Here is a 22,847-nt window from a genome sequence, read left to right on the forward strand (position 1 = left end):
TGATAAATAACTTTATAGTATAATTAGAATGTAGTTCAGTTCATTTGTATGTATTGTATTTTATTATTGATTTAGAACTATGTTTTGGGGGGGCCCCCCTCATACTTTTGTTTTTTCTATGTATTTGGTATGCCCTTTTTAAGGAAAAAGGAATTTCTTGTTTTGTTTTGTTTTTTTAATTTTTTTCCTGTTTGGTTCAGATAGTGAACCAGTAATCTGTATTTAATTATATGCTTGAAGATTACAAGAAGAGTAGTCATTGCAGTTGTTTTCATCTGCATTAGAATGCCCACAGAATTTAGTTTCAGCATTCGTTTGCTATTTATAAATACTTTTTATTCACCTTTACTTTTCTGTACTCTTATGAAAAAGATCCATCTCAGCCAAATACAGTGCAGAGAGGAACATCTGACTTTTAGAATGTGAATGGGAGTTATTTTTAGAACAATGAAGACAAAACTGGGTTGGAAGGAGGGGGAAACTTTGAGACTGAAATTCTTCTAATCTGGCACTAAATCACCAGTATGCTTTGTGTGTGCATGTATGAAAGATTCAGTGGCTGATCCAGTTAGGAACGCATCAGAGGACTTTTCCTGAAGTGGCCAGGTCTTGTGCATCTGTTGTTTTGTCTGCTGCCAGCCTGACAGTGCAGCGCTGCAGGGCTCTGCCCTTGAGAGGAGCCTCGCGGTGCCAGGGGATGCCAAGGACTGGGATGCGAGCCCCATTCTTTGCACAGCTACCCTGCTGAGCTCAGACTGCAGAGCAGACCTTCAGCTGACTAGCTGCTTCTAACATGTCCTCTTCAAGAGAATATATTGTACTTTTCTTGGACAGAAACACCGTCTGCCCTCATACCTTTTTTTTTCTTGTTGTTCCTAAGTATGTATCTTTAAACATTGGAATTGAGCCACAAAGTGAGTCCTGATGTGTAATTGAAATTAGCAGCTTTTTTTTGGGTACTTCTAAGATTAAAAAAAAAAAAAGGTAATTTATTTTTAATATTATATTGAGGATTTAAGGTCCATGGCAGATAGTAAAAAATAATACGGGATTAAATCATAGACAACATGACAAATGAATACAGGGTAGTACTGGAGACTGATGTTCTGACAAAAGAGAAGGAAAGACTAAAATCAAGAACCAACTTCGGAGAAGACCACTACAAATATTGTGTCAGATAAAGAAATATTAGCTTTTTCCACAGCAAGCTATTCTGTTACCAAATAAAAGCTTCTATTATCTAAAAAAAAAAAAAATCCCCCTCTTTGCCTAAGCCTATATCAGTAAGCCAAACTTTGCTTTTATTTCAACTACAAATGTTGGGGCGCTTGTATTGGATAGAAATAAAAGAGCAAAGTGTCAGGCACCTTGGGCCAGAAGAAGCTGCAAAAGCTTTGGATTTCACAGGGGGCTGTTGAGAGTGTTATCCTCTGCACACTGATGATTTTTCTTCAGGGCTGCCACAGGTACAGTGGAGCCCACCCAGCATGCGCAAAGACCGGCATCAACTGCGTAAGAAGCTGTCACACCCACAATAGACTCACTTGTTAAGGTTCTTACTGGAGAGCAAGACTAAAATGGAAGCAAAATTGTCTTTCCTGTCCTCCTGTTATGACTCATGGGAGCTGCTTTTGTGCTCAGTGCTTTCATAATCAGTCTGCTTATTTGTCAGTATGGTCTTAGAAGCATTCTGCTAAGCACCCACTCTTTTTGAGTTGGCCACAGCTGTTAGGGAAGATCGTGAATCCTGCGTTTTAACTCAGAGAAGTGAATTTAGTTCATATATCCAGGATGAGCTGAATTTATTTTTGAATCTGTACTTGGATACAAAAGGAAGAGCCCTCATAGAACAAGATAAAACAAACCAAATCATTATTGCTGCCCTGGCCTTCAAACTCAGTTTTCCTTTAGAAATTCAACCAAACAGGTATCTTTAATAGTTGGGAACTGATTAATCCTTTTTCTAGATGTTTGCTTGCTGCAGGATGAGAACTTTGTACAGGTTCTTCCTTCATACACTCCTGGCCCTGTGGCCATGGAGATCTGCTCCCTTTAGGCCAGTTATGGGGTGATGCCTTCCCTTGATGCATAATCGTTCAGATGCATTTGCAGGTTTCAGTATATCAACAGCTATTTAAAAACTCAAAACCAAAAAACCTCAAGCAAGTTCTTCAAAAACCAGCAATGGTGAAGTCAGGGTCCAGTATTGATATTAGTTAGCAATGTCAAGAAAAGCTTTCTGGATCTGAATTTTGAAACCTGTGAGCTAGTGCAAGGAACCTTGGTGTTTTGCTTTTACATAATTTGTTCAAGTTTGACACCAGCTGTTCTTTTCATTCCTAATTTTTTCTTACGAGCAGGGGAGGATATACTGAAGCTTAGAGTATGAAAAATGGCTTGCTATAATTGTTAAGCTCTTCTTGCTTTTTATCTCTTTAGCTTTTTTTTTTCAACTTCCTCATTGTGGATTTCTTCATATTGTGAAATCTTGATGGCTCTTTCTGCAGAATCTTGTCTCACTTTGAAGTTGTACTGTCCCTCCATAAAATAGAAAAATAAAGTGGTAACTTACTTTCCATATTAAGGAGTGAGACTGGTACAATGTCACTTGCAGTATGATTGTATTGTTTTTCTCTCTATTCCTTAAGTCAGAATGTTACTGCTTGCTTCCTCCTTACAGCTTTTCATATACTGAATTTTTTTCTTTCTGATCAGTAATTCTTCATAATAATCCTGACATATTCATCTGGATCAATAAATCCAGAAAAAACCCTCACCAATTTTCTTTACCCTGTCAGTTGCATATACTGCTGTAACACTGAATTGGGTGCTTGTAACTCTAGAGTTTTCCTGGAAAAACTCAAAGAATAGAGCTACATGTATATGGGGGAGGAAAAGTAAAGGTGCTGAACGATGCATCATTGCTAACAGAAGTGGTTAACGCTTCTTTCATCCACATACCTTGTTTGACAGAAGACATGCCAGGGTGTGGATTAATACATAACCATCAAAGACAGATGGTATAGTATAAGTTCTTCACATTTGTGTATGGTCACGCTGGTTTCTTAGTGCACAGAGGAAAATGTAAACCAGCCTCTAGAAATTCTTAGTTGTTCCTCTTGGTGAGTAAACATAATAAATAAATAAATAGTTTAAGTTTACTTCTTGTTTTAGAAGAGCAAGAGGGATATATTACCTGCTGGCAAGAAGCTTGTTTAAAAGCTCACAGATGAGTTTGAAGTCAATTAGAAGTTTGTAACTAAGTTCAGCAGGATGCAGGTTATATTCTTTTTGTCATGATAAATGAAATTAACTGAATACTTGATTTGCAAGACAAAAGATATACAAATTTAATTTTATTTCTAGAACTGTTTTACTTCTCTGCATTTTGTGAAGGCAAACATCTACTTCACGTGTTTCATAATTCTCAGTAAGTGTCTCTACTAAAATCTAACTATGTAAAAAGTGCCTCCCTTCTCCACCCTGGTATTGAAGGTTATGAAATAAAGAACAGCATTTCTACTTACGATTGAGGCTTTGGATTGAGTGTTAAGTCTGATGCTTTTGGGTGAATTCTTAATGGTCCTGAAGGGAAAAGGAGTTGTGGAAAAGCTAGGGTTTTTCCCCACTACTTTAATTTAAATTCAGATGATCAGGTACCATAATGCTTGTAGTATTCTGTATGCTCATTTCAAAAACGTTTGTATATTTTCCGGGATTTACATATAAGCCTAACATGCTATTGCAAAACAGCTACTTTTGTATTGAAGTCTCACACTGTTACACTTCTGGTTTAAATAAAACTAGTTTTTTCTTGTTCATCTCATGACATTTCATTTTGCTGAGTTGGCTCTGTGTTTTGTAAAACATCAAAGTAATGTTGAGAGCATCTCAGAGGTATGTTGGTTTAATTAATAAATTGTTGATGTGCTATGAATCTGGCTGCCTTAGAAAGGGATATTAGGTGAATGACTGCTATTTCCCTACTGAGAGCCTTTGAGAGGTAAATGATGGCCTTTTTTCCACTTCTGCAAAGGTTCTAGCCAACAAGCAACTTAGGAATACAGACCAGTGTGGCACTCAGTGCAGAGAATTAAGTTGTGGCAGCTATTAGGTTTTCCTTGCTATTTCCAGTGTTCAGCTTGAAAGAATCCAGCCTTTCAGATCAGTGCCTTTCAAAAAGCAGAAGAATCCCGAATAGTGGGTACTGTCGCTGAATAAATATTTTTAACATGTTAGCTTGATTTTAATCTTTCAGCAGCTTTTGTTGGCAAAGATCTCAAACGAGCATATAAATTTTGTCTAGAGATTAAATGGATCTAGCTAATCTGACTTCATTAATATTTGAATTATGGCCCAGTTTGAGGCAAAAGATTTGGGGCAAAAAGTGTTTGGGTATGAATCCATACTACTGCTGTGTGCCACTAGTCATCTTTCACTAGCTTTCCTTTTCATTTCAAGATGAAGTTTTCAGAAATTGCCCTCAGCTGAATTGGGCAAAAAGCTGCCTGGAGCTAGTGTAAAAGAGGTGGGTCACTCGAGTGCAATTTTCTTTTGGGAGTCCCCCTGTGTTACCCATGATGTTGGTCAGTCATGGTGCACTTTGGGGAGAATTAGGGAAGCTGGTTTGTGTGTTTCTTTGGGCCAGTTCAAGTGTGTCACTAATGGTGAGTGTACATCAATAAGTGAGTTGGCAGGGTTTTACCTTTAAGGAGTTACATGCAGATGCTTCTCTAGGTGCCATGAATCCAGGGGTGGCAGGGGATCAGCTTTCTGTGGCTCTTCTAATAAAGCGAAAAGGAAAGATGATACTTCATTGGTGGGGAGATGTGTAGTATTGAATTTCATACAATCATAGAATGTTAAGAGTTAGAAAGGACCTTAAAGCAGATCATCTTCTCCCAACCCTCCCTGCCATGTGCAGGAGCACCTCCCACTAGACAGATGCTCAAGGCCTTATCCAACCTGGCCTTTCACACTGCTGGGTTTGGAGATCCACAACCTTCCTAGCTGGGGGAATTCAGAAAGGAGGATCAGGTGCTTGCAAGTCTAACCTTTATTCCCAATAAAAAGCTAGAGTTCATACTGAATAAACTTGCAGAACTGAAAATAAAAAATTACAATAGTGGATCACAAGCTGCAGGCCTATATAGCTTTAAGTAGTTTATGAGAAATTTAGAAATTTTTATGAATGAGGGACAGGAAATTCCATCTAAATTTCTTCTTGAGTTTTTGGTACATTATCTCATAACTTTCTTCACTGTTTCATTATATGAAACATCTAGGAAGTGTTGTGAACACTGTAAGGCAGAATGAGAGTGTACAATGATAAATTGATTACTTATCTGCTAATGTTATCACAAACTGATTTCTGGAAGGACTTGTCAGTGAATAATGTTGAGAACTGAAGTTACAGATTTGGTGATTTTACTGAATAGTGCTAACAGAAAACAATATATGTTTTCTGACTTTTCCTTTCTTTCTGGCAAGTAATTTTGCTGTTCTGAATTTGTTGTGTCTTGCTTCCATTATAGTGGCATTAATGGTTGTTTCAAGGTCTCTGTAGCAGTATTTTGTCACTCATCTACAGCATGGGGACAGTCAGCTGCACCCTGTGCCTGGCACCAGTCTGTTTCAGTAGAAAGCTGAAGCAGCTCAGTGCAGGCTCTGTTCTCACGCTGATGGGTGCAACCGAACAGATGCTCCTGTTTTTCCAGGACCTCATTTCTTTTGGTTCATTACTGTAACCAGAAAGTCTGGACAAACAGCAAAAAGGCTTTTGTGAGAAGGAGATGCCAAATGAAATAGGAGGAGAACATATGGAAGGGAAAGGAAAGAGTATTTTGTACAATTCACAAGTGAAGAAAAAATTGATTAATTAAAACAGTAAATTAAACCACTGAAATAATTAATAAAGGACTGGGCAGCTTTAAAAAAAAAAACAAAACAGAAGCAAACCATAAAATCCTCACTATCCCTTTAATTTGGAGCTCACTGCTTTATTTTCAAGTTACTGTGGTTGATTAACTCTGGAGTTGCTTCTAAAATAACAAGGCCTCCCCACATGATCTGCCTGTGTCTTGCTGAAGCAAATGTCATTGTGATTCCCCTCCACCCTTGGGTTGTCCCTTTGTTGTGCTGACCTGGTCAGCACTGGGCTTTTGGCCAGCACCCCTGGTTTATAGTGAGATCCCATTTGTGTGAGCTGAACTCAGCATTATGGGGTCACACTCACTCATTACACATAACTTAATTAAATGTATTCACTTCCATCCTGCCATCTTGTTCTTCATGAGTAGTTCTGGTCTTGAATCACTGAATTGTAAAGATGACATATTTCCAATTCATGCTGTAACCATTTCAGGGTTTTACCTTCCCCATTTTTGAATGTGGGATACATGCCTTTAATATTAAGGGAGCAAATGCAGTCTGAATTAGTAAAACCAAACTTTGATGGGTTTTGTTTATCAAACTTCTAATAGGATAGCAGAGGAGTGGTGAGCCTAAAACAGGCCAAAAAACGTAGTTCTTTTCCCTGTGTATAGTTGCTTAATTTGAAAAATTCCTGCAGTGTTTGGGGAGCATGGAAAAAAACCTTTGAAAACATTTTTTCTGTTTATCACATTTCTTAAATAAGCTGATAATGGAAATAATTTTTAAGTATCATTCCTAGTCAGTTTAGCAAATTAATTTCCTTTAATTTTTTTTCTTAATAATCACAGAAAATAGTAGTAGAAAGCTATTTTTTTTTCTGTAGAGTGTTCTTTGTGCCATATCCTTTTTATCATTACAATGGACAAATAAGAAATTAACTAAACATAATTTGTTTTTATATCTACCTGTCAACATACACCAGGCAGACCATAAATAATTATAAGCTTGTTTTTGCTTACTGAGGTAGTTCCTGTCAACATTTTCGTTTGCTTCTGTTCTGTAGAAAATTGCTTTCTGCCAGTTAGTTATTGTTCTAATAGACATCCTTTGTATAGGATTACAAGGCCAGCTGTTGTGTCAGATGTATGGTCTCAATAGGTTCTGTCCATTATACCTGCTGCTAAGCTCTCCTGATCATAAAATGTGGAAGTAAATTAATTGTCTGTTAGACTATATTGGTGTGATGTCTATATACATTGCTTTGTCTTACTGAAATAAATCAAAGTCCTAATTATGTTATTTTCTGTTCTTTCCCCAGGAAGCTATTGATTGCCTAGAAATTAAAAGAGGGTGTGAGAAGTCTGATCAAGGTGGAAATTTGTTTTCCAAGAGCCTTTTCACAACTGCCTTTTTTAGAATCTTCAGACAGTCCCATTTGTGCCATGTTTTGTGGCTCTCACCGTAAGAGGAATTTGTCTTGATGAAGATTCCTAACATTGGTAATGTGATGAATAAATTTGAGATCCTTGGGGTTGTAGGTGAAGGTAAGTAGTATCTTAATAAAAGATTAATTAGACTTTTATATAGATTTGACTTAGTCCTCTTGAAGATAATAAGTTATCAACTGAAAAACTTTTCTTATATGTGTTTTATTATCTATAGCTTGTGCTAATTTCCTTGTCAGATGGATGGAGGAGTTTGGAAGCTGAAAGGAAGGGAATAGAAATAGAACAGTTTTGTGGGGTCTTGGGATGTGGGTTTTTTTGGTTTTTTTTTTCCTTTTAAATGTTTAATATATTGATTTCTCATTAGTAGTACTAGGGAGATGCAAGTTATCAAACTTATCTGCAAGCACATTTTTTTAAAAAATAATTTCAATGTTTTAAAATCCATTTACTTTTGAGCAATTTTTATGAAATTGTTTCAGTGTACAGAGATTTAGTTCCTGTATATGCAAGTGCTGGATAATAATACTGGGAACAATGTTATTTCTATAGTTAGAAAGTTGCTGAGTACTGTTTTATCTTGCCACTTTAATTTTTTTTCTGCTTTGAGGTGGCTTATCTCTCATCTTCTTTGTTTCAGGAGCCTATGGCGTTGTACTTAAATGCAGACACAAGGTAAGTGAATTGCTTTTAAGTCAGAGGGAAATGGTGTTTGAGTGAGATGAGAACTAACATGTTAATATGTATGAGACATGGCATCTAGGGTGGACTTTTTCTTGCAGGCAGTTACTTAATAGCAATCTTAATTGCAAGTTTCAGGGGAAATACCTAGTACCAAATCTCAATTTTTTGTGTTTAATATTTGTCTGAAATATTACCAATGTTTTATTAATTTCAACTAAGAGAATTTTTTAAAAAAAGACCAAAAAATTATTGTGGAACACAATTTATGCTCAAGCAGTCTTAAATAGAATGTCAAACTATTTGCCAAATACTGCTGTAGAAGCAGTTAGCTGTCTTGGAAGTGGCAGGGGAGAGAAAGGGGAGTCCATGAGGGATTTTGACATTTGCAGGATGATCAAATGGCAGTAAGAAAGCAGTGACTTGTTTTTGGTTGTTGATTTTAATTTGGAAAAGGAAGAAGTTAAAAAGGAAAGAAAAAAACTGTGTGATACAAAAATGAAGTCTAGCAACCTGTCTGTGCTATTTTAACTAGGGTGGAAGTTGGATGTATGTGAACTTGCTGCTTATCAACACGGAATTGACACAAACTACTTTGCTGTCTTCGGAGCTGCAGTGTAGTCATTTAACAAAACAACTTCTTTTGTTTTGAAGCAAAGCATTTCAGAATCATAGAATTGTAGTGATCCAAGAATATATAAATGTCTTTTTATGTAGTTCATACCTTTTTTCCTTTAAAAAAGTTAGGACTGTGCAGAGAGTTTATGTTCCTATGGTGGCTTTTAGCATGTACACAGAAAGGTTTTTGCACACGTTGTGTGGTTCTATCTGGTCTGTCTTACACTGTTGTGCTGACTTAAAAAAAGGTAAAAATGAATTTGGAACTTAAGATTCTATCTCAAGCTGAAACCTTGTTGAGCTTGGAGCTGTATAACAGTCAATAGAGTGACTTAGGTAAATTGGGTCTTTTTAGATAATTTTAGTATGAAAATTCAGGGCGAGTAGCTTGAGAACACCAGGGTAGTGATGATAGTTTGTACTAGGCAGCTCTATTCTTTGTGGGAAGTAACCTCACCCAAACTCAAGAAGTTTCTAGGATTCCCTGCATTGCTGAGTGAAATTTAAGCTGTGCATGTCTATTCACGCTCATGCAAAAGAGTTCAGTACTCTAAAAGTATGATATATTGGCTGGGTAATCTGTTGTCCAGGTTTCTATGAGAATACCTTGCAGCACACCAGATGACTAGAAAGGAAAGGCTTTTCTTTAGCGGAGGAAAATGTTCCAGCAGCCTGTTTAAGACTGCTGCCTTCCTTATGAGCATCTAAATTTTTTGGTAGTTGCACCATTTTTTTTCTACTGCTTCATCTGAATGGAAACAGCTGTGCTAAAGGTTTAAAACAAAGTGGTATTTCTTTAAGCTTCTAGCAAGTGGGTTTACTAAGACTTAGAGTTTCCAGTTTTTGGAGATCTAAATAAAAGTGAGGTATGTTGCTGTTTTCATCTATCTGATTTGTGATTCTCACTTAAAACAAGCTGCACCAAGCCTCTGAGAGCTATGACCTATCTATTTTACAAAATAAAAAAGAGTAACTGTCTAAAAGCTAAATGTTGGCGTTTCCTAGTTGTATAGGTAAACAAAGATTAAATACACTTTCATACCGTCTTAACAGACTTATCTAGAAATGCAAGGATGTATGGTTTGGGGTTTGTTTTGTTTGCTTTTTTTTTTGTTTTTTGAGGTTTTTTTGGCTTTTATTTTACTGTTCGGCTACTGGTGGGCATACTTTTGAATGTAGAAGTATTTGTATTAATATTTATAAATAGTGGTAATACGCCAGAATCAAATTCCCAGTAATTTTAAGTCAATATATCTCCACTATATTTTTGAGAGGTTAAATTTTGTGTGAAATGAGGAGCCAGCCCTAATTGCAACAATTTTCCAACATATAATCCACTAGTGCTTCAGAAAATGTGTAGCTTTTTACCTCAGTGCATTTCATTGGCATGTGTATATAGATTTAAGTAGGAGAGAATGGCATAAGGAACAAATACCTTGTCATTATTATGTGTTTTTCCTTTGCTAAGGGAACATTACCAGAAAAGCTAAAGCAGCTCCTCTAGAATGACTGTGTTTACATTATTATACAGCCTGTTTTTATCCCAAATCCTTCACTGCTAATTGTGGTTTGTGCATAAAGATTACTTGTTTATCTGAGGGTGTTTTTCTGATGCTAAGCTAATACAAATAATGTTGAAAAAAAGCAGAGATGATGTTCTGAAAAGGTTTTTCTATTTTTTCGTTTAGTCAGCGGATGTTTCCTAAGGAAATACACTGAAGTGCATCGTGTTTGAAAATACTGGAAATAAATTTGATAGTTACAAACTATTAAAAAATCTTGGCTTATTTGGATTTTGACTGTTTTCTGAAAAGAAAAGCCGCTTGAACAGTTCAGAAGTGTCAGAGATTATGGCTGAGGAAAAGAATCTTTGCTGATGATTAAGACTTGACAAATGTTTGCCCTTAAATAAAACCAGTATCCATTTTACTTTACAAAGTGGTCTTGCTGCTTCATGCAGAGTTGTTGGGCAATAATATGATAGGAAGATGTTATGGTAAAGCCATAGGTTTCCAAAGAGGGGCACATGGAGAAAGAAGCCTAAAGAAAAAAATTAAGCCAAAAGCCAGTGTGAAAAGGAAATGTTACACTGTGAGATAATAAATTGTGTTTTTAGGAGGAACACTGACAATTGCAACTGCAAGTAGAGTTTGTAAAAATGAGATGAGTACATCCTTAGATGCCTTCTATCAGTGGAGACTTTGTCTAGGTGGAGAGGATGATGATGCTGGATCAGGGGTTGTTTTTTAGGATGAGGCAGAGCTCACCCCACAGCCAGGCTGGAGAGGAAGTTGGGTTCATAGGAGCAGTCAAACCATGAAAAGCATTTGGACAATGCTCTCAGACAAATGCTCTGATTCTTGGGGTGTCATGTGCAGAGCCAAGTGTTGGACTTTGGTGATTCTTGTGGGTCCCTTCCAACTCAGGGCATTCTATGATTCTATGCCTATATACATATATTTGTATGTATAGATTGATGGTGGTTTTTTAGATCAGCCAGGTATGCAGGAAGGTGTATGGTGATGCAGTTTCTCTAAAAGCATATTTGAAATGGATGAAATCTCCTTGACTTCTTCTCTTGCAGTGTGCTGTGTGTTACCAAAGGCCTTGAGTCAGAGGGGATGCAGTTTAATGATTTAGAAGTTTGGTACCAGTTGTTCTTCTACGTCCAATATCTCCTGCCTAATGAGACGGTTTCTTTGTCTTCTATTTTAGAAACATGTCTGGTGGTTCTTAATAGTATGAGGCATTGTTAGACCTTTTTCTTTGAGGATAAACACCACTCAATTCCCATATTAAAAACAAAAAAGAAGAAATGCTAGTTAGAATTATGTGACACTTCAGTGCATTGAAGAATAATGAAGCATAACCTCTGGAATAGGTTTAATACTTCCAGGCAATGTGTTCTTTGCCTAATACATAATTTTTTCTTGTTTGAGCCTTCTGTGATGCTCTTGCATTTTGTTCTGTTAAGTTATTTATCTGCCTCAGAATACATGGAAGAAATATTTGCTGACCCCTTAAAGAAAGGTACAGTTTACTCATTAGAAAATACAGTGATTATGGATATGTAGCAGAATCATTGATTTTTTTATTTTTTTAGTATCTCAGCCTTTTTCATATCTTTTATTACTAGAATCCCTACAGACCAGCAGGGTCATGGTTTTCTTAGTTTTCCCTTTGAAACTTTTGTTTTGTTTTGTCTTGTTTCTACAGGTGACTCACTTCATGCTTCACACTATTTGTGTTTGAGCAGAGTCAGGAATTCCCCTTTTACCAATGCTGGCCAACCTGAGAAAATTTTCCTATGGCCACTGCTGTCCTTTGAAGAAGTAATCCTTCTAGAACAACCAGCCCTCATAGACTCCTTTGCCCTTCAGGGCTGTCTCTAAGCAGATCCTAGAACAAGGTGAAATCTGTTCTTTTGAAAGTTCATGGTTGTATTTCTATTGTCTCTCTCTCTCTTAATTCTTTCAGAATCTTAAATTCCACTATCATAGTGGTGATGCTGGTCTGTTGTAATACCCATAAGAAAGGCACACAGACTCTGTAAATTGTAATATAAAGTGCTGCTTCTTTACTGAGTATTACCTTCACTATAATAAAGTAAAAATGGAACAGGTGATCTTACATCCCTTTAGATGCTGGAATCTTCAGTTGTGCAGCATCAAAATGGCCTCTGATCAGAGTGCAGCACACTGTGCAGACCAGTCTGTAAGAAGGTTTTTTTCACTATTTTTATTATTCAAACTATTACGAGATTCTTTTAAAAGAAAACTCCTAATCACTTCCATTGTGAAACAGAAAGATGTTCTGAGGAGAGTTTCTTGCTACATCCCTAGATAAAGGCAAGGCCATGCAGGTTATGTAGCTTCAGATGCTGCTACAGTGGTACATAGGAGATGCTGCTCCTCTGGTACAATGACCTGGCTGAGTTTGTCCTGCAGTCCAGGCAGCTGAACCTGGTCCACCTCCGGTGAACTCTGGTGTGCTTCACTAATTCCTCCATGTACAGTGGTCTTCTGTCAGGGTGCATACGCTTTGCCTCTGAGATTATCATCAGCCTTCACATTCCTGTTGGCTCATTGATCAGTGTAAAGCAATTGCCTTCTTTGTTTTCCAAAAATCTGATTGTCTCCATCACGCTGTGTTACCCTTGCAGCAAATGTTGGAGTGCTCTAAGTCCTCTGTGAAACCTGGACTTCATTGCAAGGCTTCCCTTAAAAAGGCTTTATCTATTTTGCTCTTTTCATGATGTGCTTTGAAGCAGGTGTTCCCCCAATGTAAACTGTGTTGTTCTGTCTCCTAAACCTCGTGCAAAAAACTTTTGATTTTTTTCTAGCTATTTGAAAGCAAATATACATGCATTCAGGCACCCCTCTCCACTGCAAGGATCTCATAGCCTTCTTAGGATATTTAACAGAAGATGAGCTCTATCTGTTGTGGCAGAGCTCTGGTCACACAAGCTATTCCACCACATTTTCTGTAACGCCAAATAGTGGTTTCATCATCCAAGATGACAGGTAGTTCAGATAATTCATATTTCTAGAACTGTGCACTGATTCGTAGTTCCTCCTGGTCTTCTCTCAAAAATTTTATGTACAGGCTCCAGGAACTTGGTTATGCTGCTCTCATAGAGCAAATGAGAACTTCATACTCATAGAAAAATTGGGTTTTCTCTAATATTGTCATAAAAGCAGAGTTCTGAATTTCCCTGGTGGATGTTAGAATCCCTTTTCCAACTCTTGTGTCTGCTGGTATTATTAACACCTTTGCACTTTAAATCTGCTAACCATTTTTATGTTGTTGAGTTCCCCTTTAGTGTCAAAATAAAAAGGTCAGTGTACTTGTTTGTAAAAGCTGCAGGTTTTTTCAGTGTGTTGTATTTTTTCATGTACTTTCTTTAGATTTGGCTTTCAAGGTTCCTTAGCTCCCCAGCTTGTATTAGGTCAAGTACTTAGATTGAAGAATACAGTCATTGCAGTTTATCTCTAATTTTATGGTATTGTCTTTTGTACTGAAATGGATACAGCTCTCTTTTGTTTTACTTTAGTTGTGACTGATTTGACAGTAGTTCCTGTTTCGTTGATTGAGAAATTAAATGATGAGTAAATGAAAAATCTCAAAATGAGACCAGATTGCTGCCTGTGTTTTTTCCCCTCATCCTCAAATTTTTTGGTAATTTAAAAAATGTAATTAAAAGCAATATGCTAATTTTCTCAATTGATCAAATTTGGTTTGGCTTTGTGGCAAGATTTTTGGTTTTAATTGTTGCCAGGGTAAAATCTCTGTGCAGCATACTGTTTTCTTTCAGGAATGGCAGTTTACCTGTGGAAGATTATTCCATTAATACTGTTCCTTGGGCTAAAGCATCTTATCACTGGTGGCTTTTTGTGCCAAAACTTACGTGAAACACATGCAATGAGTATGAGACTTCTTGGACCTTCTGGATAAATAGTTTGCCAGTAGTAAACATTTGCAGTAGTCAAAGTTGAGATCTGTCCTAAGTATTATGTGAGGAAAATAGAGCTGTTAGGTAAGTGGTAGTGCTGAAAGTCATAGTAACTCTTTAATAGCCACTTGCTTCAACTTCACTATGAGGCAGTGAATAACCTTTTGAATTCCTTACAGAATTCTGGTGTGAAATGTTAGATGTATTTATTTAATGGACTTCCAAACTCTACTTCTGTGGCATTCCCTTGAGTGCAGCAGTGAGAGGCAAGCTTGATTAGTGCTGATTCACTTCAGGTATTGCTTTCTATACATATGAGGCATACAATGAAGGTCTATAACTGCTTCTTATGCATGGTAGATGTGAACGTGGTATTGACAGCTTATAAAGCTTTCATTTTTCATTGATGCTTTGTGACATTTGTCTTAACCTGAACCTCTTGCATAGTCCTCTTAGTCCCCTGTGGCAGGGGGAAACAGACAATCAGATAGCATTATATTAATGTGTTTTAAATATGATTGATGTCAATAAAGTGCTGATTTGCATTCAACTAAGTGGAAGATTCCTACATGTACTGTTAGTACTTCAAAGATCAGATAGTTTGCAGAATGGAGCATAGAAACTGGACTTGGCTGAGTTCCTACAGCTTGAGCAGACCACCACTAATTCAGTCTCTTCTCTCACTCCCAAACTGGGCTATAATATTCTCCATATCACAGTACTGCTGCCTTTTATTTCTTTTCCTCAAAATCTTATTCCCAAGTCTCTCTAGTTCTTAAATTATTTTTAAAGAGCTTTTTCATAATATATTTCTTAATAAAAACTATTAAAGCACTAATTTTGAGGAGACTATCAGATTCTAAAATAACTTGCCCACACTACTGGAAAAAACAAAATTAGATCTCTGTTTGGTGTTGTCCTAATTTCCTCAAAGTCTGAGTCCTGGGATTAACTGAAATAAGCATTTGGGTTCACACCTGTAAGGCTATGTAGGATGAGTGGATGAAGTAACGTAGTCCCAGGTCTTTTTTCATTGCTTTTGTTTTCTTTCTGTTACATCTGATATAAGTTGCTAGGATATGCTCTGTTTCAAGGTTTTATTTAGTTTGATCTTACAAAACCCTTGATATCTTTATCAGTCACATACAGTGATTTCTTTCAGAGGGCCTGGCCAGACTTCAACAAAGTGGGCATGAATGCATTTTTAAATGCATTCAGTTACCAGAGGGAATGGTAAGGGAGGTTTAGGTTGGATATCAGGGAAAGGTTCTTCACCCAGAGCGTGGTTGGGCACTGGAACAGTTCCCCAGGGAGGTGGTCACAGCACCAAGCCTGACAGAGTTCCAGGGCTATTTGGGCAATGCTCTCAGGAACAGGGTGTGATTCCTGGGGTGTCCTGTGCATGGCCAGGAGTTGGACTCGAGGATCCTTCCAGCCAAGGATATTCCATGATTTTATGAAAATTAATGTTTTTTGTTAAAACCGTAAGTCACTTTGTAGCCATATCAATGGAATGATGCTACTTTGATGTCTGCAGTTGTACTGTGTTATTTCCCTTTGAGTCTTTTCTGACAGTCCAGACTGGTGTTTGAAAGTTCCCTTGTAGGGTACTCTGTTCCCTTACCTCCTCCTTTGTGCTTGTCATCTTATGAACCCCGCTCAGATATGGATGGTATTGAGTATTAAAAAATTCTCATTCCGTCCCTCCTTTGCTCCTGACAGCTAATATTTAGAAATGGAAGGTGCAGGGTAAAGATAAGAGACAGAGCTTTTTCAGAGTAGAGAAATTAACTTGCTGTGGAAGGGGATACTAAGAATGTTTTTTCCGGATGTGTTCAGTTTAAAGCAATACAGTGAGGGTGTTTGCCTCAGTACCACAAATTAGGATGGCTTAAGTTGGCTTGTCCATTACAACATTTCATGCAGTACAAGGCTGGGGTGCAGAGACATTTGATGCTGCAGAAGATCTTCAAAACAAGAAGGGTGAGGGGGACAAACGGGATCACCTTTGTCCTTCAGTAATGCAGGTAGCTGAAAGAAGCATAGAAGCCTGAGTTAAAAATACCAAGAGTGATCTTGCTTTGGAAGGATATGTAAAATGTATTACTGATGGTTTTCAATTTGAATTAAGTCAAAGATAAGCAATTTGTTGCAGTCACAGTATCTCAGTTCAGTATTTCTTTTAGTCAGACAGTTTCTTCCAGTTGGTCACACTAAGGGCTCTGGATAAACCAGACATCTTTTGCCCTTTTTCTTTTGTTTCTTAAAGAAACTGTATGTATTTTTGATAGTATTTTACATAATCTTCTATATGAATTCTTGCTGTGGGTACTGGTGTTGCTAAGTGAAAGGTTGCTTCTAATGCCGCAAATAAGAGCTTTGCTTGGAATATTGCCAGTAAATAAACAAGCCCCCTAGTAGTTGCTGCAAACTCCATCTGCAAAGGGATTATATATCATTACACTTGTAATAATGCAGGAATCATATTCAAGACCTGCAGCAATGTGTTCTGTGGCTGCCCTTAATGGCTCTTAATTGCAAACAGCTTGTAGAGCTGTATCTCATTTTAACGTCCTTGTAAGTGAAATTTTGTTTTTAAGTGTGGATGTGATGAGCACCCAAAGCAAGACTATCCATACAAATTATTTTTTCTTGCAAAAAATTGAAAATGTTGTGCTGAAAATTAAAGTTTAGGAATATGACTACAGTATTTCTTAGAAGCAGTAGCAGAAGAAATTGAAATAGATGAGATTTAGAGACCTGAGGTAGGGTCTTGGATCATTAGGAAAGTAGCGGTGCAAGCAAGGGAATTTATAGTTAATGCAAATTAATATATGGGAGAGGGAACAGCATATGGCTAATTATAGGACTACATCTGTATTAGTATGAACTTGGTTGAATATTGGATTACAATCTGGTCTTGTCAGCAAATTGAAAATTACTGTGTAGTGTAATTGATGCAAACAAAACGGTATTTCTAAACTTCAGGCTAATTGTTTTCTTGCGAGGGATTCTTGTGGAGGTTTTAAACTTTTCTAGGACACGTGAGAAGCTCTAAGAGCACCAGGTTAATCATTGATTCCTGGACACTCTGTTTATTTAAACAAAAGCCACTAAGAAAACAACTCTGTGTTTTGCAGTATAGTGGTATTTACTTCTCATTCAAAACCTGGATAACAATAAATGGGGAAAAAAGGAAAGTAGTTTCCTTTTACACCATTACAGCTGTTAACAGTTGTACAAATTTGTAAATTCTTGTGCAAAGGACCTAATAATTGCACTTACAATGTGTGGTTTGATCACAGCTAAAAGCCTAAGTAAGGGACTAGACAAACCTGACATCAGAGTGTGATGATCAAGAAATTTTTGATACATTGGGAAGGCAGGCTGAACTCTTGTATAGAGGCCACTTTTGCTAAGACTACTTTGTGCTCTTTTTTCAACCAATAGCAGTTGTTAAATGTGTGCACAGAACTGGAGTCATTCTTTATGATATCTATGCCTTATACATGCATTACAAATCTTCAAAGCACACGCTTCTTTTTGCTCTATGTAGCTGCACCTGGACAATAAAGCTTGATGAGTCTGCTACTTGCTTTTTTGCAATAGTCCAACTGCATACTAGCTTCTCCTTTTCTAAAGTTTATCAAGTTTATCTATTTAAGCTGTTTCTGATTTAAGATAAAAACTAAAACATCATCTGGATTTATAAAGTTTTTACATTTTTACTATCCCTGATTAATTTTAGTTTAAATTGCTATATTTGACCAATCTTTGTGCAAGTTCCTTTTAAGCCCTAACACCATAGAATATAATGGCTTTACTTTGCCCATTATGAAAAATCACACACTTGATGCAATTTTATTTTCACTTTTTCAGATGTGTAGCAAAGTGAGGATTTGTTTCTGAACAGAACGGGTAACTCTTTTTTTGGAAACAGATACCAAGACTGCTCTCCAATTTTATAGTTGCTTGCACCTTAAAAACTTTGATATGGCATCCTCTGTGCCTTCCTCCATGTGAAGACTAATTTCCATACAGTGCTGGGTGTAGAAAGATTAGTATAAGGAAGTTCAGTGTCAGTCTTGCATAAAGGGAGGGTGAATATTTGCAGGTCTTGAAGTGAAATGATTGTTCTCATGGATGCCCGTTTCTTCATGGTTTCATTCACTTGCACCCTCGTACCCACACACTTAGAAGTGTAAAGAGACAAGAAGTGTCTGATTTGGGCAGTATCTCCAGGGTGCAGGATGGAGGATGTGGGTAAGGAGCTTTCAAGTCCCTACTTCATCTCTGAAGTTCCTCTGGGTGGTGATGACGAACTAGTTCTTACATCTTCTGTGTATATGTTAGGTTTAGATGTTGTCTGTTGTTATGGGATGTTCCTTAGCCTCAATCTTGCTTTCTTCAACTTCCATGGGCCTGTCTTCTGCTTTTCCATGTTTGGAGTTTGTGTTTGAAAAGTATGTTAATAATCTGTTTCCTTGATGGGCTAACAGAAGATAGGTTCATATGTAATAAGCTGCAACCTTGTGACCATCCCCCTGTTGGGGGATGCATGATCTGCTTGTGAATCAGATGTGCTGCAACCTTCTGGGCTTGGTATAATGGTTTACTCCATTTTACTTTTGAAGCATCATCCCATGAACAATGGTCTTGATTATCAACACTGTTTCTTCTTGAAACCTTGTGCAGTTTCTTCTCATGCTTGTGCATGCTTGTGAGTGTGCTCTCTCAGTGCTTCCCCCAATATTCTATTCATACTAACTCTGATCTGTTACACACTCCTGCTGCAGAAGCAAGATGCCTATATTCTCTGAAAGGGTGGTTGTTCTGTTTCCAGTTTTTGGCATGGAAGTGTGCTGCCTTATTAAACAGCTCTCTTAATCTTTCAGTCCAGAAAGAATCCCTGTTACATTAAGAAGTCCTTCCTAAATGCATATTATGAAGCATATTTTTCATGCAGTTCTAAGAACAGGAGATCACCATGGATTCCAGTGTGATGATAATTATTTGCAAGACAGTTTTCTTAGACTTTACTTTGGCTGAACAGGATTATCTTCATTATTAATTTTCCTTTGGGTTATGGATGGGCTTTAAAAAAGGAAGTGGGTTTGAGGTATGACAGAGGTAGGTGATATTTGTAAGTGTAATCATGTACTGAGATGTACAAAGATTAAATTCTGTAGAACCTAAAAAACTTGACTGGTTACACTTACACCTACCTGTTCTTTTGACAGTATGCATCTTGACCAGGAGGCAAGCTATCTTCTTGAAATCAATTAACATTTCCAACAGAGATAGAGTAATGCCATGTTTATGCACAAAAATATGTTGCAGGCAATGCCATCTGCAGAGCAGAGCTGACTAGCTGCTGCTTCTACAGGATCCATTTTCTGTGACTGTATGAAAAACTCATCCAAGTGGTGCCTGCCATTTTTTTCCCCACAAAGCATCAGCCAGTAAAGAATTGTGTTAAGAAACATATACAAGATTATATCTGATGGACTTGCACCTGGGCTCTGAATCTGTTCTAATTTTGTAAGTTCTTACTGCTTCCACTGCTATAAATATTGTTGTAGTGCTAAGGAACTATTTGGGGAGCAAAAGGGAATCAATAGGAGCTTCCCCAGTGACTTTTAGAAAGGCTGAACATAGGCCAAACAACATCCATCCCATGGGCTCTAACAGGTTTAAAAAAAAAATGGAGGGACTGGCATTTCTCCTCAGAAACTGGGATGTAGTGCTCCCTTCATCCGTATTCCTCAGCTAACATAAGAAGGAATGCAGAGTAGATGTCTAGGTGATGTCAGGATCAGAGAAGCAAATCAAGGGTGATCAGCCTCTCTATAGTATTTCTTGGTTTCTATTTAGTAGGCTTCTCAATGAAATTGATAGAGTTTAATTTCTATTGCTAAAAATGAGCTTCTGTTCCTTTACCAGCATCCTTCCAATTACACATGTGCACCTGTGCACAAGTGTGTATACACCACACACACATATTTGTTTCATTAATGAATTACAGCATAGTGGTCTCTTCTGGTCAGTTTTAGTAAATGCTACTAGACTGTTCCTTCTGTTCCTTTTACAAAGATTTTTGTATGTACTAGTTAGCACACTGTTATACTTTTCATTTTTATGGATGTAAGGAGAATTGAACACTCGTGTCTCAGTGTAAAATATGAATGGCAATAAATCTGTTGTTTTATCCAAGTATTTAGCAGGCATGTACGAGGCTTTAATGAAAATATGAATAGAAATTTCACAGCTGAAGTCTTGTGATTATATTTTCTCAGCTTTCACTTGTCTCTTCATCTAAAGACCGTGTTTCAGGAACTTTCTGAAAATGTATCCTTATTGCGAAAGTGTCTTGTGTTTTTTCCTAAATATGTTTGTGTGAAGGAAGACAGTCTTTTACCACTTCTAAGCTATTAGAAGAAAAATGAAAATGAAAGGTCTGTTTAGTTTTATAGCTCTGTATCTACAGTAAACAATAAGACCCAAAATTTTTCAATGGAAGAACATGCCCTTCCTGAACAGATCTGGCTAGGAATCAAATTATGAGAGCATGGTTTATTCTTGCAAAGAGCAAATATGTGGAAAGACAAAAGTAAATGAAAAATTAGGTACAGGGATCTCTTATCTGTGGATTTGTTTGAGGTTTTTCTCTTGATTTTTAGACTGGGATAGGTTAACAATTAACATTCTTCAAGGCCACTTTTTTATTTTTTGAAGAGGTGCTGAAAATTGAGTGTTCAAACAGTCTGAAAGAAACTACCTGAATAAAACCTCTGTGATGAGACTAATTATTTTTTTTCCGTGAAGATTTAAACTGCATTTAGAGTAACAAATTTATTAATTTGCTAGGTTTTTTATTTTTTACTACATGTCCAGAGCTATTGCTATATCATTTTATACTGCAATGTTGTGGGGGTTTTTTTAAAATAAGAAATCACACCCAGAATCATGGTATGATGAAACCAAGTCAGATTTAGCACATTCAAGCACAAATGCTAGTCAACAAACTGCTGTTAAAAGTATTGTTTACTCTGTACCACCAGAAGGCTTGCTACTATATCAGTTTACAAAGGACAGAAGGCACCCTTCCTCGGAGGAAGCTTTGTTTTCCATATTGCATCCAGTTTAGACCAAGTACTGCAGTGAAGCTCCAAGCTTGCTTGTACAGGTTTAGCTTTTGGTTTTTTGTAGTAATTTTAAATCAAATCTGAAGTAGGAATCCTGTTATTAAACATTAATGAGAAATTTTGCTAAGTAAAAGGTTCAAAACCTTTACTCCACAAAGAATCATAAAGCTTTTCCAGCTACTACTTTTTCTTTCACCTCTGTTTAAATGAATCTTTACAGTGCCTTGGAACTGAGAGAAATATGGCTCTAGCAGGTCAGTATATAACATACATTCTAAATCCATAATTTTCTTATGAAAACCTTTCATGTTAAGTGTTTTAGTTCTTGTTCAAGGGTCTGATCTGAAGCATTCTTCTGGAAGCTTAACATAAGGAGAAAAGCTACTTCTAGTGGGGCCTTATTTGCAAGTTATTTAAAGTTTTATTGATCTCAGGTAAAAAACCTTTAATTATACCAGAGAAAGGAAATGCAAAGCTCATAGCAGGGATATTTATAGCTTCATGAAGATCCTCACCAGTGAACATATACTTTATTCTCTAATATGCAGGTGGAAGAAAAAGGATGAGCTTCAGAAATTCTGGTCTTGCTGCTAGCTATACCAGATTGCTTTGTGGGATGTGAGAATTGATGCTGCAGTTACGTTGGCAATGGAGATGTTCTTACTTCAGTAGCACAGTTTGGAATACTTTATTTGTGTTTCTAGCATGTTAATTACAAATACAATCCAGTGGACTGTGATGATCTTAATGTAGTAATGCAGCTCAAAGAATAATGATCCAGAGAAAGTAATATCCCTGAGGTAACTAGTCTTGATAAGATTTGGAAATGTACCTTAAAAACATGTGCATGCATATAAGTTTGTGCATGCAAAAATTAAACATACATACAGAAGGGCTGCAGAGTTAAGTAACTTGGGTGGAATTAATCTCACCCACTGTTTCAGTGCTTAGGTCTTGCATAACCAATCTCCCTCGTTTATATAAGTTGAGAGAGTCCAAAATCTGAAAAGCAACTTTTGCCATCTGGAAATCATTAAAATCAGTAACCTTCTGGCCAGATCTTCTCTCCCTCCCCTGCTCTTACTAACTGGGGAAAGCCTTGACAATTCACACTGAGTATCTAACTCCTAGCTGGCTAAAGCTAAAAGAGATAGACTATACCTTAGGAAGTATTTGGCATTTTATGTAGATTCATTGAGTCCTTTAAAACACAGAATATAATTGTTCTCAGTTTAAATTTAGCCTTGGAGATTGCTGTTCCTCTTTTAGGCCTGGAGAAGGGCTTCAGTTTCTTTTGCATATGCCAGTATTTCTAATGAAAGAATGCTACCTTTTCCCCTGAAATACTGCCTTGCTTATATATGCTGTGATAAACTTACTCTTTTTTTTCCCCCATAATTTTCTAGACTTCTCAAATACAAAATTCATCATGAAACACCATATGGGTACCCACGCAGTTGTCACACAGCTGTCAGCTTCTAGTATTTGAGGTGGCATAGCTAGTAACCTGTTGTCTTCATCCCCCATGCATACCAGAACACTGTGGAATGTGGTTTTAGTGGGTTTGCAGCTATTTCTGAATTTCCACTGCTCTTCTGCTTTCAGTTAAATGGGGTTCCACTAAAATTTTAA

The 22,847-nt window shown here is 37.1% G+C and overlaps 1 protein-coding gene across 2 annotated transcripts in view; it reads left to right on the top strand.

Annotated features, from left to right (window-relative positions):
• The window catches only part of CDKL5 (cyclin dependent kinase like 5), a 128,173-nt gene that overhangs the window by 39,832 nt on the left and 65,494 nt on the right, over positions 1 to 22,847 (top strand). For both annotated transcript variants that reach the window (XM_014875802.2, XM_088160247.1), the window contains exons 2-3: positions 7,193 to 7,418; positions 7,960 to 7,994. In XM_014875802.2, the coding sequence (XP_014731288.1) occupies positions 7,355 to 7,418; positions 7,960 to 7,994 (99 nt within the window). In that variant the 5' untranslated portion in view covers positions 7,193 to 7,354. The remainder of the gene's footprint in view (positions 1 to 7,192; positions 7,419 to 7,959; positions 7,995 to 22,847) is intronic.

Source organism: Sturnus vulgaris, chromosome 2, assembly GCF_052056855.1.
Source record: "Sturnus vulgaris isolate bStuVul1 chromosome 2, bStuVul1.hap1, whole genome shotgun sequence".
Lineage (NCBI taxonomy): Eukaryota > Metazoa > Chordata > Aves > Passeriformes > Sturnidae > Sturnus > Sturnus vulgaris.